The sequence below is a fragment of the Pseudomicrostroma glucosiphilum genome (assembly GCF_003144135.1).
Source record: "Pseudomicrostroma glucosiphilum strain MCA 4718 unplaced genomic scaffold BCV69scaffold_1, whole genome shotgun sequence".
Taxonomy (NCBI): Eukaryota; Fungi; Basidiomycota; class Exobasidiomycetes; order Microstromatales; family Microstromataceae; genus Microstroma; species Microstroma glucosiphilum.
Window position 1 is genome coordinate 1482796 of NW_020289913.1, and position 14398 is coordinate 1497193.

Genomic DNA, 14398 nt, shown 5'->3' on the forward strand with positions numbered 1-14398 from the left:
GGAATTAGAGGCCGCACCCCACACCCACACCCACACCCACACCCACCATCATCTGCCCTGATTTCCCTTTGCTTTGCCTCTTTGCCATACCCATTCCCCCACACCTTTACTGGTCTCATCGACGCTGTTCTCTTATATCCATCTGGCCACGACAACGAGCTGTGGGCCAGTCAGAACTTCCTGTAGCCTAGTCTATCCACTCCCTGCTCATTTACCCTTATAGCAGCCAGCAATCCTACCTACCTCTTCTGGCCACGAGGTCCATCATGAACGGCAATTCGCATTCTCACACCAACGGCAACGGCCATACCAACGGCAATGGCGCCGCTCCTCATACCAGTGGCCACTCAGCATCTGTTGCTCCTGATTCAACCGATCCGGATGCAGTTTTGATCGTGGGCGGTGGTCTAGCAGGTCTAGTGGCGGCATACGAAATCACAAAGGCCGGACGCAAAGTAGTCATCATCGAGCAAGAAAATGAGGCCTGCCTGGGTGGTCAAGCATTCTGGTCCCTCGGTGGTATCTTCCTCATCGACTCAGCAGAGCAACGTCGCTGTGGTATTTCCGACTCGCTAGAGCTGGCCAAGCGAGATTGGTACGCCTCTGCTGGCTGGGACAGGCTGGACGATGAAGACGTGTGGGCCAAGAGGTGGGCGGACGCTTACCTCGATTTTGCCGCGGGCGACAAGAGGAAGTATCTGCGTGACCTCGGAGTGGGCTTCACTCCTGCCGTTGGGTGGGCAGAGAGGGGAGGTGGAGTAGCTAGTGGACACGGCAATAGTGTGCCACGCTTCCACCTCACCTGGGGTACTGGCCCTGAACTTGTGCGTGTCTTCCGCGAACCACTACTGGTGGCCCACAAACAGGGCCTGGTGGAATTTAGATACCGACATCAAGTCGATGCCATTGTTACGGATTCGCAGGGCCAGGTCACTGGGGTCACAGGCTCTGTGCTAGAATCCTCGGACGAGGTCGAGAGGGGCGCACCATCCTCGAGGTTCGTTGTGGGACAGTTTGCTCTCAGCGGCAGGGCCGTTGTGGTCACATCCGGAGGTATCGGCGGCAATGTCGACCTGGTCAAGGCAACCTGGCCAAAGGAGCGCTTCAGCGGTAGAGTGCCCGAGCATTTCGTTGTCGGCGTGCCCGCTCACGTCGACGGTCGTATGATCAAGATCTCAGAGGCTGCTGGGGCTCGCACGGTCAACAAGGACCGCATGTGGCACTACACCGAGGGCCTGAAGAATTGGAACCCAATCTGGCCCAAGCATGGTATCCGAGTCATCCCGGGTCCTTCGTCTGTCTGGATCGACGCCAAGGGCAAGCGACTCCCACCACCTTGCTACCCTGGCACAGACACGCTCAGCACCCTCAAGCACATCTGCAAGACGGGCTACGACCACACTTGGTTCATTCTCAACAAATCCATTGCTCAGAAAGAGCTGGCTCTCTCGGGCTCGGAACAGAACCCAGACGTGACGGGCAAGAGTTACCTAGGCGCGCTGAGCCGCATCATCTGGGGTCCTGAGCCAGTCAAGAACTTCCAGAGGTATGGAGAGGACTGGGTCACTGCCAACAATCTGGAGGAACTCGTCGAGGGAATGAATGGCATCGTGGAGCGTGATCAGCGTGGTCCCAAGTTGGTTTTGGAACAAATTCAAAAGGAGATGACCGACAGGGATCTACAGATCGAACACCCCTACACAAAGGACACGCAGGTCATGGTGATCCGCAACGCCTGGAGCTACAAAGGGGAGCTGCGATGTGTGAAGCCGCACAAGATTCTCGATCCCAAGTTCGGACCTCTGATTGCCATTCGTATGAACCTCATCACGAGAAAGACCCTCGGTGGGATTCAGACTAACCTCGATAGTCAGGTGCTGGGCCACGATGGTGAGCCCATCCCGGGATTGTACGCTGCGGGTGAAGTGGCCGGCTTTGGAGGAGGTGGTGTGCATGGCTACAAGTGAGTGGAGAAGAGAGATGGCGCGCGTGAGAGTAGCGAAGATGTTACTGACGATCATGTCCAAATCTCCCTTCTCCCACAATAGCTCTCTCGAGGGCACCTTCCTGGGCGGCTGCATCTTCTCTGGACGACAGGCAGGTCTCGCCTTGGCCAGCAAGTACGGCGAAGCAGCCCCGACCAAGGCTTAACCCCTTGGCAAAGTAGTGATGAAGGGCTTCCTCTCAGTCCTCTCCTCCGATGCTCCGTGTTTCCCTTCTGGTCCAGCTCCCTCGCTTTAACCGTCATTTTCTTCTGTCCTATATTTGCGCTTGACCTTTTGGCTGCTGCTGACTTGTACTATAGTATCGCTCTGTTTCTTCCTCTGCTTAATGCTCAAATCACACTTGTTCAATCTTCAGTCCCAGCATTGATTGTTAAAATCTGTTTTTCCATTCCTCACCATCTCTCAGCTTTACACCAACCGGGTCCGCTCAAGAAATGTCCTGAATACCTTCAGCCGCCTCCTCCACCTTCTTTTTTTAAGGAAAAGAAGGAAGCGGATAGTTTATCGATCCAGTTAATGCCCATTACCCCCGGTCAAGGGGGTACAAAGTGGCAGCTATAGCCCAACATTGTCCCGCCATATAACTGCGTGAGGGGTCCCCTCTTCCTTTTCCCACCTCGAAGAGGGAAGAAGGATAGAGGGGGGCGCTGTATAGGCTCTTTTAGGGGCGTTTGTGTAGTGGAGGGGGGTGGAGAAAGGAGATGGAGGGGAAGAGACATTTACAAAAAGCTTGACAGGCGATCAGACAGGACGAAGAGGTAATGTGAAATGGATTGCCATGGCCATCGAGGTGGCAGTCATGGTGGTTGGATGGTGCGGAAAGTGGGAAGAAGGTGGTGGTGTGCCCTTGAAATTCTCTTGACCTGTGTGAGTGATGTTCCTGCTGTGTGAGTGCGTGTGTGTGCGCGCGCTGACGACGAGGGCACGAGCGCAAGGGGGGAGCGAAGGCCAGGCGCCTGGCAGTGGGACAGAAGCGGAGAATGGAGTTCACTTCTTCTCGTCGTCCACGAGGCTTCTACACCCACAGACGCCGCCCCACGTACATCCTTCTTACCTACCCATCCCTTCGTTCCTTTTCCCGTACCCATCCCATATATCCACACATACCTTCACAATGGCTCAGAACTACAAAGTGAGTTCGATTTGCCAGTAGATGGATGGGACACACCGCCCTCAAGCATGGCCTTGCTCCTGCCCATGACCCAGATGGCTGACACATTCCACTTCTACCTTTGCTCCCCCTCCCTCCTCCTTTGCTGTACAGGTCGCTGACATCTCCCTCGCCGCCTTCGGCCGAAAGGAGATTGAGATCGCCGAGGTGAGTAGTCGAGAGCAAGAAGATATGGTGAGACTATGCGAGGCCAGTTCCTCTGACCAGACATCACCCATTCGCCTCTGCTCCACACCATTTCCTCACCTGTAGGGAGAGATGCCCGGTCTCATGTCCCTGCGTGAGAAGTACGCCAAGGAGCAGCCCCTCAAGGGAGCCCGCATCGCTGGTTGCTTGCACATGACCATCCAGACTGCCGTCCTCATCGAGACCCTCGTTGCCCTCGGCGCCCAGGTCACCTGGTCCTCGTGCAACATCTTCTCCACCCAGGACCACGCCGCCGCTGCCATTGCCGCTGCCGGTATCCCCGTCTTTGCCTGGAAGGGTGAGACCGAGGACGAGTACAACTGGTGCATCGACCAGACCCTCAAGGCCTTCCCCGGTGGAGAGCCCCTGAACATGATCCTCGACGATGGAGGTGACCTCACCTGGCTCGTCCACCAGAAGCACCCCGAGCTCCTCGCCGGCATCAAGGGTGTTTCTGAGGAGACCACCACCGGTGTCCACCACCTCTACTCTGCCATGAAGAGGGGTACTCTCAAGATCCCGGCCATCAACGTCAACGACTCGGTCACCAAGTCCAAGTTCGACAACTACTACGGATGCCGTGAGTCCCTCGTCGATGGTATCAAGCGAGCCACCGATGTCATGCTGGGTGGAAAGGTCGCCATCGTCGCCGGTTTCGGTGACGTCGGAAAGGGATGTGCCGAGTCTCTGCGAGGCTACGGTGCCCGTGTCATCATCACCGAGATCGACCCCATCAACGCCCTCCAGGCCGCCATGGCCGGTTACGAGGTCAACACCATGGACGATGCCGCACCCGAGGCCGACATCTTTGTCACCACCACTGGATGCCGTGACATCATCACCGGCAAGCACTTCTCCAACATGAGGGAGGACGCCATCGTCTGCAACATCGGTCACTTTGACATTGAGATCGACGTTGCCTGGCTCAAGGCCAACGCCAAGAGCGTTGTCAACATCAAGCCCCAGGTGGACCGATACACCATGGCCAACGGCCGCCACGTCATCCTCCTCGCCGAGGGCCGACTGGTCAACCTCGGATGTGCCACTGGTCACCCTTCTTTCATCATGTCCGCCTCGTTTGCTAACCAGACGCTGGCTCAGATTGAGCTGTGGAAGAACAACGAGGGCATGACCAAGTACGCCAGTGGAAAGGTCGAGATGCTGCCCAAGGCTTGTGACGAGGAGGTGGCCCGAGCCCACTTGGCCAAGCTCAACGTCAAGCTGTCCAAGCTGACCGACGTTCAGGCCGAGTACCTCGACCTGCCCGTCGAGGGACCTTACAAGAACCTGTGGTACCGATACTAAGCGGATCTCCCGAGTATCTTCCGCTGCTCGTAGATGGTGTCCGGTGCTGAGCAAAGCCGGTAGAGGTATTTTCCTTCCGCTCTGCGATATGCACTGGCCATAAGTTTTCTTCCCTCTCGTGATGTCGATCTGTACCTCTCAACGCGGACAGTCGACTTGCCCTCCCTCCCCTACCTTTCCTTGCAACCCCACTACTACCTTCTCCTTTCCTTCTCGGCAAAAGAGGTTCATTTCGCCCCCTTTTCACGGGGGGGTCAAAACCTCAAACCATACCTCGACGTTGATGTCGTCTGCCTCTCCTTTGTCTTTGAGTATCTAGTGTTACCTCTGCTCTTCTCATCATCACGGTCATCATTTGTTTCAATAGCACTACCATTCAACATGAACATGACAAAGGGCGAAGGGCAACTGCGATGGCGACTGCGACTACTATAATTGCTTGATGGTGTGTAGTCTTCTATATTGCTTTCACGAAGTGAGACAAGAGGGATGAAGGAGCGAAATTCCACGAGGGGGTGGGCGAGAGTGTGTTCACCTTGAGAATGATCATTTCCAGCTAGCCCTAGCCCTGCTTTGTGAGATATTCCCTGAGCAGCTCGAGGGCTTTGTAACGATGTGAGAGCTTCAAGAAGGAAAATGGGAGAGGGAAGTCACTTCAATTATGACGCTGATCTTATCCTCTTCGCTCCCCGCCCCCGCTTTTCTACTGACCTTGTTCTTCTCCTCTGCCTCCATTTCCGCATACGTCTTTCCCGTCCCATCAATCTCGATAATGGGATCCCATCCAAAGTTACTAGGTCCCCTCGGCTGAACAATCTTCCCCTCTGTCCTCCCTTCAAACAAGATGGGTTCAGCTTCTGCAGAAGAGCAATAGGCAAATGTACAAATGGCAGTTGCGGAACGATCTGAGAAGCCATCGAGGAGAGTATTGAGACCGGAGTGGCCTAGAGAGGAGAGGAAGGATTTTATGTAGGGACCGGGCAGACCGGAGAGGGCGTGGAAGGAGAGGGCGGTATCCTCTGTGAGGCAGGGTCCATTAAGCTGGGAGCAGGTGGGGAGTGAAGCTGTCAGGGAACGCCTTCGATGGATGGATAGAGTGACAGAAGTAAGTGCTGGCTGGCTGGATCTGGGAATACTCACGATCTTGGCGGCAGCGCGACACTTTGCAATGGCCACTTCCTGCGTTGTGCCTTGGATTTCTGGCACGTCCAAGTCGCGATTCACAATCTCAAAGGGGAAGGAGGGAGTCTTTCTGTGGGTCACAAAGAGATTGAATTTCCAACGAGAAGTGAGTAGAGCTAGTCAGAGGGGGAGCTCAGATGGCTGTGAAGGATCAGCCGGTCCTTGGGGGCAGCGGGAGTGAGCGGACTGGCACTACTCACTCGAGGATCTGTTGTACCTCTCTGAGCTTGTTCTTGTTGCCAGTGACAAAGGTCAACTGCTTCCGCGCTGCCATACTGATCAGAAGTGTATGCGAGGATCGACGAGTGGTGGTAGCGAAATGTGAATGAAGCGGTCAAAGGATCTGATAAGTAATGAGCGGTGGCCCTTTCTTACCAGGAAGGATCTTCCAATCTTCTCATGCATCCCACGCCGGTCTGTGCACCTTGCCGTCCTGCTCTTCTTCTTCGTCTTCCGTTCCGAATTCGCTCCCCGCTTCGAGGTGCGTCTCCACAATCGCCTTGAGGCTTCGGCCCTGGCGTCGAGGAAATGCTTCCGCTTCCCCCCACCGTATCGCACGCAGCGCCTTGACAGCCTATCTGATCCTGCCGTACCTACAAGCCTTCTTCAGCGATTTGACCTACGTCCGCGCGGTTAGCGACTGTCACAGTCATGGCTGCTCCCCTGTACACAACCGCTTCGGGACAGGTGAGTTGCAATCGCAGCAGTGAGCGCGATTTCGCATAAAGCACAGATACTGACCCTTGTATCGCTCCTGATACGCACGACATCACAGCTCTTCCATGCGTGGGTATGGCGACACGGGGAGAGCAGCGAAAGGCAGTCTTCCATGTACTGATTCATTCCGCGCATCGTCACGTCCCCTTCGCAGTGGAAAGATCTTGATCGCTACCGTCGGTCTACCAGGTGAGAGACAGTCGCAGCACGTGCCAGCCTCCCAAATTTGTTGTACTCATCAGAATTGTCTGCACCCCTCTACCACGCCTCTTGCGCCTAGCTCGAGGAAAGACACATCTTGCCCATGCTTTGGAGCGCTACTTGAGATGGCTCGGAGTAAAGGCTACCGCCATGAGTCTTGGAGACTACAGGAGGAGAGTCTTGGGTGGAGCGGAAAATCTGCCGCCTGACTGTGAGCAACGAGCGCAGATGCGAGTTCTCGGCCTCCGGAGACATCGCAGACTGACAGTATGACCTGATTGCCTCTTCTCTTTTCGTGCTCTACAGACTTCATCAATGGTGAGTCTGGCCTTCCGGGGGGATGGAAAGTGAGCAGCGCTGCTTCGATGCTCACGTATCGAATCCCTCCCCTTACAGGTCCCAAGAAGCCAGAGACGGATGCTCTCAGGGAACGTGTCCTGGCTGAGTTCGACGAGTCAGTGCTAGAGTTCTTTGCAACGGGGGGCCAGTCGGTCATCGTGAGTAGCCTACAGCCGAGATACATTCGCTCCTGTCATGAGGGTACTTAGCATTCCGATCCTGCCCCTTCGCAGTACGATGCCAACAATGGTACACAAGCACAAAGGTATCGTATTCGAGAGAAGTTCGGCAAAGCAGGCATCCATGTGATGTTCCTTGAGTCCATCTGCGACGATCCTGCAATCATCGAGGCCAATGTCCGGTCTGTCAAGATCTCCAGCCCAGACTACGTCAATTGGGACCAGGAAAAGGCGGTTCAGGACTTCTACAACCGTATCAAGGGTCATGAGCAGTACTACGAGCCGATCGAAAATCCCTCCTTCCCCTACATCAAGGTCATCAACGTTGGCCAGCAGATCATCGTCAACAATATTCAGGGCTACTTGCAGTCCCGAATTGTCTTCTTCCTGATGAACATCCACAATCGCCAACGAACAATCTACTTTGCGCGAGCAGGAGAAGCGCTCATAGACCATCTCTACAAGGCCGATGCTGATCTTTCGTCACTCGGCTGGCAATACGCCCAGAAGCTTTGCAAATTCCTGATGCAGCACAGGGAAGAGGCAGCGGAAGCATCTGTGCAGCGAGCGAAAGAGGGCATCCTGACACCAGGCGGTCACACTCCTGGGACAGGCCCGGGAGAGGCTGGACGGACAATGGAGGTGTGGACATCAGCTCGAAAGCGCTCCGCTCACACTGCCCTCGCCTTTGCCGACCAAGGCTATCGCGTCATCGAGCGTTCCCAGCTCAGCGAGATCAACCCCGGTGTCGTCGATGGCCTGACACCAGAGGAGATTAGCGAGCGCTTCCCCGACGAATGGGAGAAGAAGATCAAAGATCCCTATGGGCATCGTTACCCGCGAGCAGAGAGCTACCACGATCTGTCGATTCGGCTCGAGCCCATCATCTTCGAGCTAGAGCGAGCCACCAGCGATGTCCTCATCGTTGGACAGTCGTCGGTGCTGCGTTGTCTGATCGCTTACTGCCAGGGCCGCAAGCCGCAGGAGATCCCAGGCATTCAGGTCAAGGAAGGAGAGCTGTGGGAGATGGTTCCAAAGGCTTACGGTATGGCTGAGAACATTGTCGAATTCTGGGATCAAGCCAAGGAGAGGCAAAACAGAGATGAGGCATACTACAGGGAGAGGCGACTCTCGGATAAGGCTGCGGGCCTGTCGCTTTCAAATGCCCAATTGAAGATGCAACGACGCGTGAGCCTATTCAGGCCATGTATCGACATTCACGAAGGTCAAGTGAAGCAGATTGTCGGTGGTACCCTCGATGACCAGGGCAACAATGTCAAGACGAACTTTGTCGCTACACATTCTCCTGCTTACTACGCCAACTTCTACCAACAGCACGGCCTCGTGGGCGGACACGTCATCAAGCTTGGCCCACGCAATGACGAAGCGGCCGTGGAAGCCCTTCGAGCCTGGCCTGACTCCCTGCAGGTCGGCGGAGGCATCACAGAGGCCAACGCACAGGAATGGCTAGACAAGGGCGCCTCCAAGGTCATTGTCACCTCCTACCTCTTCCCTGACGCCAAATTCTCTCTCGAGCGACTACAAGCCCTCTCCCACCTCGTGGGACGCGACCGCCTCGTGGTAGACGTAAGCTGCCGTCGTAAAGGCGACAAGTGGGTCGTGGCGATGAATCGCTGGCAGGACTTGACAGACATGGAAGTCAATGCCGAGTCTCTCCATCTGCTCGCACAGTACTGCTCCGAATTCCTAGTACACGCCGCAGACGTCGAAGGTCTGTGCCAAGGCATCGATCAGGACCTCGTTGCAAAGCTCGCAGAGTGGATACCAGACCATGCCGGGCCCACTCCTCCGGCTTCGGCAGGAGGGTCAACCCCCACCCGCCGGGGCAGTATAGGCGGTAAAGCCACTGGTCCCGTCGCGGTGACGTACGCCGGTGGTGCACGTCATCTGGGCGATTTGGAGCTCGTGGATCGACTTAGCCGCGGGAAAGTAGACCTGACTTTTGGGTCTGCATTGGACATATTTGGTGGGTCTGGAGTGAGCATGAGTGAGCTTGTGCAATGGAACCGGACAAAGGGCAGACAGGGAGCAGAGGAGCAAGAAGATGAGGACGACGACGATGATGATGGGTACGATAGTGCAGGAAGTGATGCGGAGCAGGAAGATCAGACGATTTCGTGAGGATGAGTTCGGGCAAGAGCGGACCTTGTATGTCAATAGATCAATCCTGCTGCAAAATCTATGCATTTAATGCCATGCCGGCTATGAGAAGTGTAGAGAGAGTCCATCTTGCTTCTCTACGCCGCATCGGTATACAGGTCTAGATTAGCTACAACGTATTCAAGGTTCCAGCTTTACACGGTCCTCTCCTCATATATAAACGACCATATTCTTCTACTCTCTGCCCACCATGTTCACCAAAATCTCGCTAAGCAAGACAGGCAGGCTCTTGAGGTCTTTACAGACGAGTGCCTTCCCGGGTAGGTCCTTTGCGACCCTCTCTCCCTCTTCTGCTCCACCAATAAAGATGATTGCCGCCTTGACTTTCGAGTTGCGACTCATTGCCCTCTCGAGGATCTTTGAAGTGATGCCATACCGTCCCAAATTAGCGTCCGAGAGGGCAATGACGATATAATCGTCCATTTCCTCCTCACTTCCCTTGATCGGCAACGTCTTGACGGCGTGCTCGAGACTCTCGACGGTATTATCTCCACTCATAGTGAATTGAGTCGTGGAGATGATATCCCTGAGTACCTTCCAACGTCTACCGGCATTCTCGGGAATCTTGTCGATGGTGACCAAGGGTAAGTCGTGCGCTTCTCCCGAGTGACCAATGATATCATAGACGAATTTTCCCGATTCCACCTTGGAAAAGGCTTCCATGACCATCAGCACCGTCTTGATCTCACGGTCCAATCGGCCGTCGAAACCCATCGAGTACATCGAGGCAGAGCAGTCTACAAGGAAACGGATCCGTTTGGGCTTCACAGTCGGTGCGCCCACCTCGGGGGGAGCCTCCTGCCGTCGCTTGAAGACGGACCGCTCTCCAGTGAGAGCATTTGTGAGTCTTCGCTCGTCCAGCTCTCCTTCCTGTTGGCGTGTGAGCCAGGCACGCTCCTTCTTGTTGGCCTGTAGATCATTGAGCACGCTCACTAGGTGGTTGACGGGCGCTTCGAGCTCCCGCTTGTAGGCCTCGTACGTGGCAGCCTCGTGCTGCGTCAGGCCCTCCTGTGCGAGCTTCTTAGCGAGGGCCTCACGCGCCATCTGTCTAGCCTGCTCCTTGATGTGATCAGGCACATCCCTCTTGAGCTCGTCCGAGATCTGCTTCACCTGATGTCCAGAGGCCAAACGCTCATACCCGCCTCGACCACCCAGACCTGCCGTGTCGCGACCTCCTGTACCGCCCCTCCAGGTGTTGCCGCCGTGATGCTCCTTGTTCTCCGGGTCCACCTTGCCATCTTTGGGCTTGTCTAGACCTGTGTCCTTCCCCGCCTTCTTAGGGTCGAAACCCACCTTGCCCTTGGCAGCGACGACCTTTCTCATCTCCTCCTCCTTCGCTTCGCGCACCTCTGCAATGCTCAGACCCTTGACATCCAGACCTCTCCGCTGTAGTGCAGCGGCCACTACCTCCATGGCTTGCGGGCGATGCAAGTCGAAGGAGAGCGTGTTGAGCAGGACGTCCACCAGTCCTTCGCTGGGGTACTTGTCCATGTGACGGACAATATGGAGGAGCTCTCGAAGAGAGTAAGGGTAGTTGAGCGTACCCGCATCGAATTGACCACGCAAGTCGTGGAAAGCGAGATCGAGGCGCTTGATCAGGTCCTCATCTACTGAAGGGGCCGCCTGTTTCAACAGTCGAATCTCACTCTGCAAATCAGGATTCGCAACAGCATAAGGACTGAAACCCTCTCCGAGCGTCGAGAGGAACTCGTTGCCCAGAAAGGGGAAACCAGGGCGATTGGCCAGAAGCACCACGCGGAAGTTAGGATGGACAATGATATCCTCCGGCGAGCCTGACGAGCCTCGCGGTCGGACTTGTCGACCATCGGGTAGCGTGAGTTGTCCTCGCTCTGACAGACTTCGGAAGACGGCAGTGACTGCCGAGGAGCACTTGTCTGCTTCGTCGACAACACAGATCCTGCCGAGTTTGATGGCTCGCACCAAAGGCGAGTCTAGATAGAGCAGCTGACCCTGATCTAGCTGTATGATTTGCAGGATTGATGAGACCGTCGAGTCTCGAGAGAGCTGAATGTACTCGCGAGGACGGCGTAGTAGCTCGCAGAGGCGATCGATAATCTTGTTCTTGCCAGTACCCTGGTTGCCCAGCAGAAGCAGGTGTTCAGTCTGCAAGTCGATGCCAAGATCTCGAGCTAGTAGGGACTGCGTAGGGTTGTCATAGAAGGCTCCGGTGTGGGGTATAAGAGTCTCTGAGCCTTCCTCGTCACCCTCCTTCGCGGCGTTGAAGACGGGCAGTTTGACTGGCTCGTCACCTTTGCCCGCATTGAGGTCTTCAAAGACTAGATGATCACCTTCGATGCACGGATCTGCCAGGAACTCAGGCGGTTGATATTGATGGGCTCCTTCTGATCCACGCGCGAAGAGACGATTCTCGCTCAAGGTGTTCCGTACCAGCTCCCTACTGGTCCTTGGCATAAAGTCGACAAGGAGAGTCCTCTCTACCAGGGCCCTCACGTCGGTGTTGGGATGACGAGCAATGCGAGTTGCCATACGAATCAGAGAGCGGGTGCCTAGCCTCTTGGATTTGTCAAGACCAAGTGAAGGATCAGACGAGAGTTCTCTGTAGCGCTTGACGAAGGCAAGAAGACGCTCCAAGAGCTCCGGAGGACATTGCGAGCGCTTGAGGATGATTTCCCACTCCTCTGCCTCGGACATCGGGGAGGGAGAGACGAAGCTGAACAATGTCGAGACTTCTTCATTCAGCCAGTCTGACTTGGCCGAAGAAGAGGTCGCAATGAGTCGGAAGGCGGGGTGGAGAGGGGTAAGAGAACCCAAGCCCACTTTGCCAATACCGTCACCGAACCTTGCTGCTTGATTATGCTCCAGGGAAGCTCTTCCGCCCTCCCACAGCTCGAGTGTGCGATCTTGCAGCAGGCTTGCAAGAGAGCCGATAGTGGGACCCAGGACGTCGATGCCGGCCAGATGGACGATCTTGGCCTCTTGTGCGCCCTTCAACAAGGGACTTGGCTCAAAAGTAGTGTCACCCTCGGGTGTCGTGGCCCTTCTCATGATCAGCTCATTGCCGCCGACGTCTTTCCACAGCCAGACGGCCTCGACCGGGTAGCCCAGTAGCGATCCGAATAGCGCAATGGCCGTTGTTGTTGAGGAAGAGGATTGGGGTGTCGAGCCCTCGAAAGTGGCAAAGGACGAGGGCAGCAGAGCAAAGTCTCGTCCTAACGAGTGAAGCTGCGCCATTGTCGTCAGTATAGACAATAGGCGAGGTGTGACGTAAACGCTCTCGTCGTTCAGAGAGTACGTGGTGCCCTCTTTGGGTACGTCCCGGAAAGGCAAAGGGCCGCAGGGTACCACCACCTCAACTCTTCTGCCTGAGGTGGCTACTTGTTCGAAGTGAACCTTTGCCAGAGTCTCTTCCAATCGCTCTACACCAACAAGGCGGTAGCCAAGCAGACCAAACCCTGACTGCTCGCCCTCGCTTGTGGGGCCAGTTCCTGCTCCGATGCCATGATCCAGTGCAAGGCTCTCAAGCAGGTCATCCGCCACTTTGCGCTTGGCCTTGTCGAGGCTGTACAGATTTGGCCAAGCCGCTCCCAGCAGCGCCCTACTCTCAGAGGCAATGTGGCCAGCAGGCTTGGGAGGTGCCAGTCGCGACAGCATCTCGAGCTCCCTAGCTTCAACTTGCTCTCTGGTGTGGGCAGCTACCTGTAGAGCGCCGTCCTGAGGAGGCGGGTACTCCTTCTGACGCTCAGCTGCTGGACCGGGCTCTGGTGTGCTCGGCGGCTGTACCAGTGGCGTGACAGGCGGGAAGAGCTCGACAAGGTCTTCCAAGAGGGGAAGCATCGTCGAGGGCATGGTAGGAAGACGCTCTGTCTCTGGCAGGATGTCGCCTCCTCGGGCAAAGGCGTCGTGGTATTTGACAAGAGAAGATAACTCATGAAGGCGCCGAGCCAAGAGGATAGCCAGTTCTCTCGGAGTGTCCGGCGCCTCGTCAGGGCCAGGTATGATTTGGTGAGAAGCGAGCTCCTTGGAGGGTACCAGACTCTCCACCCACCGTGACTGGAAGCGAGATCGGAAAGGCGGATCGAGGGAGAGACCCTTGTAAGGCGGTGTGGGCAAGCCCAATGCTATCACCTTGAAATTGGGGTGGACCGGTATGAAGCGGCTGTCCCGCTGCTGTGAGGCAGAGTCGGACGGTAGTGAAGCCTCAGCACCTCTGAGGGCTTCCAAACGACTGGCAGGTACCAGCTGCGTGCCATCAGCCAGGTTGGCTTCCCTGTTCTCCAGAATATTGTTGAGCAGAGGCATGACGTTCCTCTCCGCCCTTTGCACACCATCTAGAACCAGAAGCGAGCCCTCCTTCATTGCTCGTACGACCGGTCCATCTATGTACTTTAAAGTTCCACCAGCCTGCAAGGAGCGCTGCTGCAACAGCTCTGATTCTCCTATGTCCCTATGCATCGAGACGTACTCAAATGGAACCTGCAGCAGAGCAGCGAAGGTAAGAGCCAGCCGACGAGAGTAGGGGCCAGGAGGGGAGAGGAGGAAGATATCTTGACCGAGCTGCCACTTCTTGCCCATCCAGGTCAGATCAGATAGGACGTTGGGATTCTCTAAGTCTAGGAGGAGCCGTTGCATCGGCAACCGGAGGGGATCATGAGGTTCAAACACCGGGAGAGTCACATCGGGGCCCAATTTGAGGTCGCCTAGATGAGTAGGAGAAGAGGCGGTAGCTTTTGTTGAGAAGGGATTGGATGGAAAGAGCTGTCGCGAGAGACCTGCTACTCTAGATAGTGCATTGGGGACAATGGCAGACGAGGGGCCGCCCGTCTTGCCATCGTTAGAGTCCGGCATCTTGCCGGGAGCGAGTGTACGTGAGGTAAGAGTGCGAGTGGGGCCGTGAGTCAAGAGCCAGAGACGGGCATGAACGAGACCTGGGCGTGAGATGCTGCTTGCCC

General features: G+C 55.8%; 5 protein-coding genes across 5 annotated transcripts; 3 read left to right on the forward strand and 2 right to left on the reverse strand.

The window, feature by feature from the left end:
- Positions 1-120: 120 nt before the first annotated feature.
- Positions 121-2374, forward strand: BCV69DRAFT_279975 (putative 3-ketosteroid-delta-1-dehydrogenase). Its single transcript, XM_025491439.1, has 2 exons — positions 121-1947; positions 1969-2374. Exons 1-2 carry the CDS (start codon positions 267-269, stop codon positions 2046-2048), a joined length of 1761 nt encoding a protein of 586 aa, XP_025351234.1. The 5' UTR covers positions 121-266; the 3' UTR covers positions 2049-2374.
- Positions 2375-3120: 746 nt separating this feature from the next.
- Positions 3121-4668, forward strand: BCV69DRAFT_286124 (S-adenosyl-L-homocysteine hydrolase; the record flags this gene model as incomplete). The annotated part of the gene is made up of 3 exons (XM_025493514.1): positions 3121-3138; positions 3271-3324; positions 3430-4668. 3 exons carry the CDS (start codon positions 3121-3123, stop codon positions 4666-4668), a joined length of 1311 nt encoding a protein of 436 aa, XP_025351235.1.
- A 402-nt stretch (positions 4669-5070) lies between these two features.
- Positions 5071-6215, reverse strand: BCV69DRAFT_279977 (putative HAM1-protein). Its single transcript, XM_025491440.1, has 4 exons — positions 6051-6215; positions 5809-5920; positions 5380-5709; positions 5071-5290 (listed from the first exon to the last, which is right to left on the reverse strand). The coding sequence occupies exons 1-4, from the start codon at positions 6122-6124 to the stop codon at positions 5231-5233; spliced, it is 576 nt and encodes a 191-aa protein (XP_025351236.1). The 5' UTR covers positions 6125-6215; the 3' UTR covers positions 5071-5230.
- A 177-nt stretch (positions 6216-6392) lies between these two features.
- Positions 6393-9642, forward strand: BCV69DRAFT_279978 (Phosphoribosylformimino-5-aminoimidazole carboxamide ribotide isomerase). Its single transcript, XM_025491441.1, has 7 exons — positions 6393-6537; positions 6626-6636; positions 6722-6756; positions 6848-6979; positions 7075-7086; positions 7165-7265; positions 7341-9642. Exons 1-7 carry the CDS (start codon positions 6502-6504, stop codon positions 9426-9428), a joined length of 2415 nt encoding a protein of 804 aa, XP_025351237.1. The 5' UTR covers positions 6393-6501; the 3' UTR covers positions 9429-9642.
- Positions 9642-14294, reverse strand: BCV69DRAFT_289028 (hypothetical protein; the record flags this gene model as incomplete). Its single annotated transcript, XM_025493654.1, has 2 exons — positions 9642-13044; positions 13177-14294. The coding sequence occupies 2 exons, from the start codon at positions 14292-14294 to the stop codon at positions 9642-9644; spliced, it is 4521 nt and encodes a 1506-aa protein (XP_025351238.1).
- Positions 14295-14398: the final 104 nt, after the last annotated feature.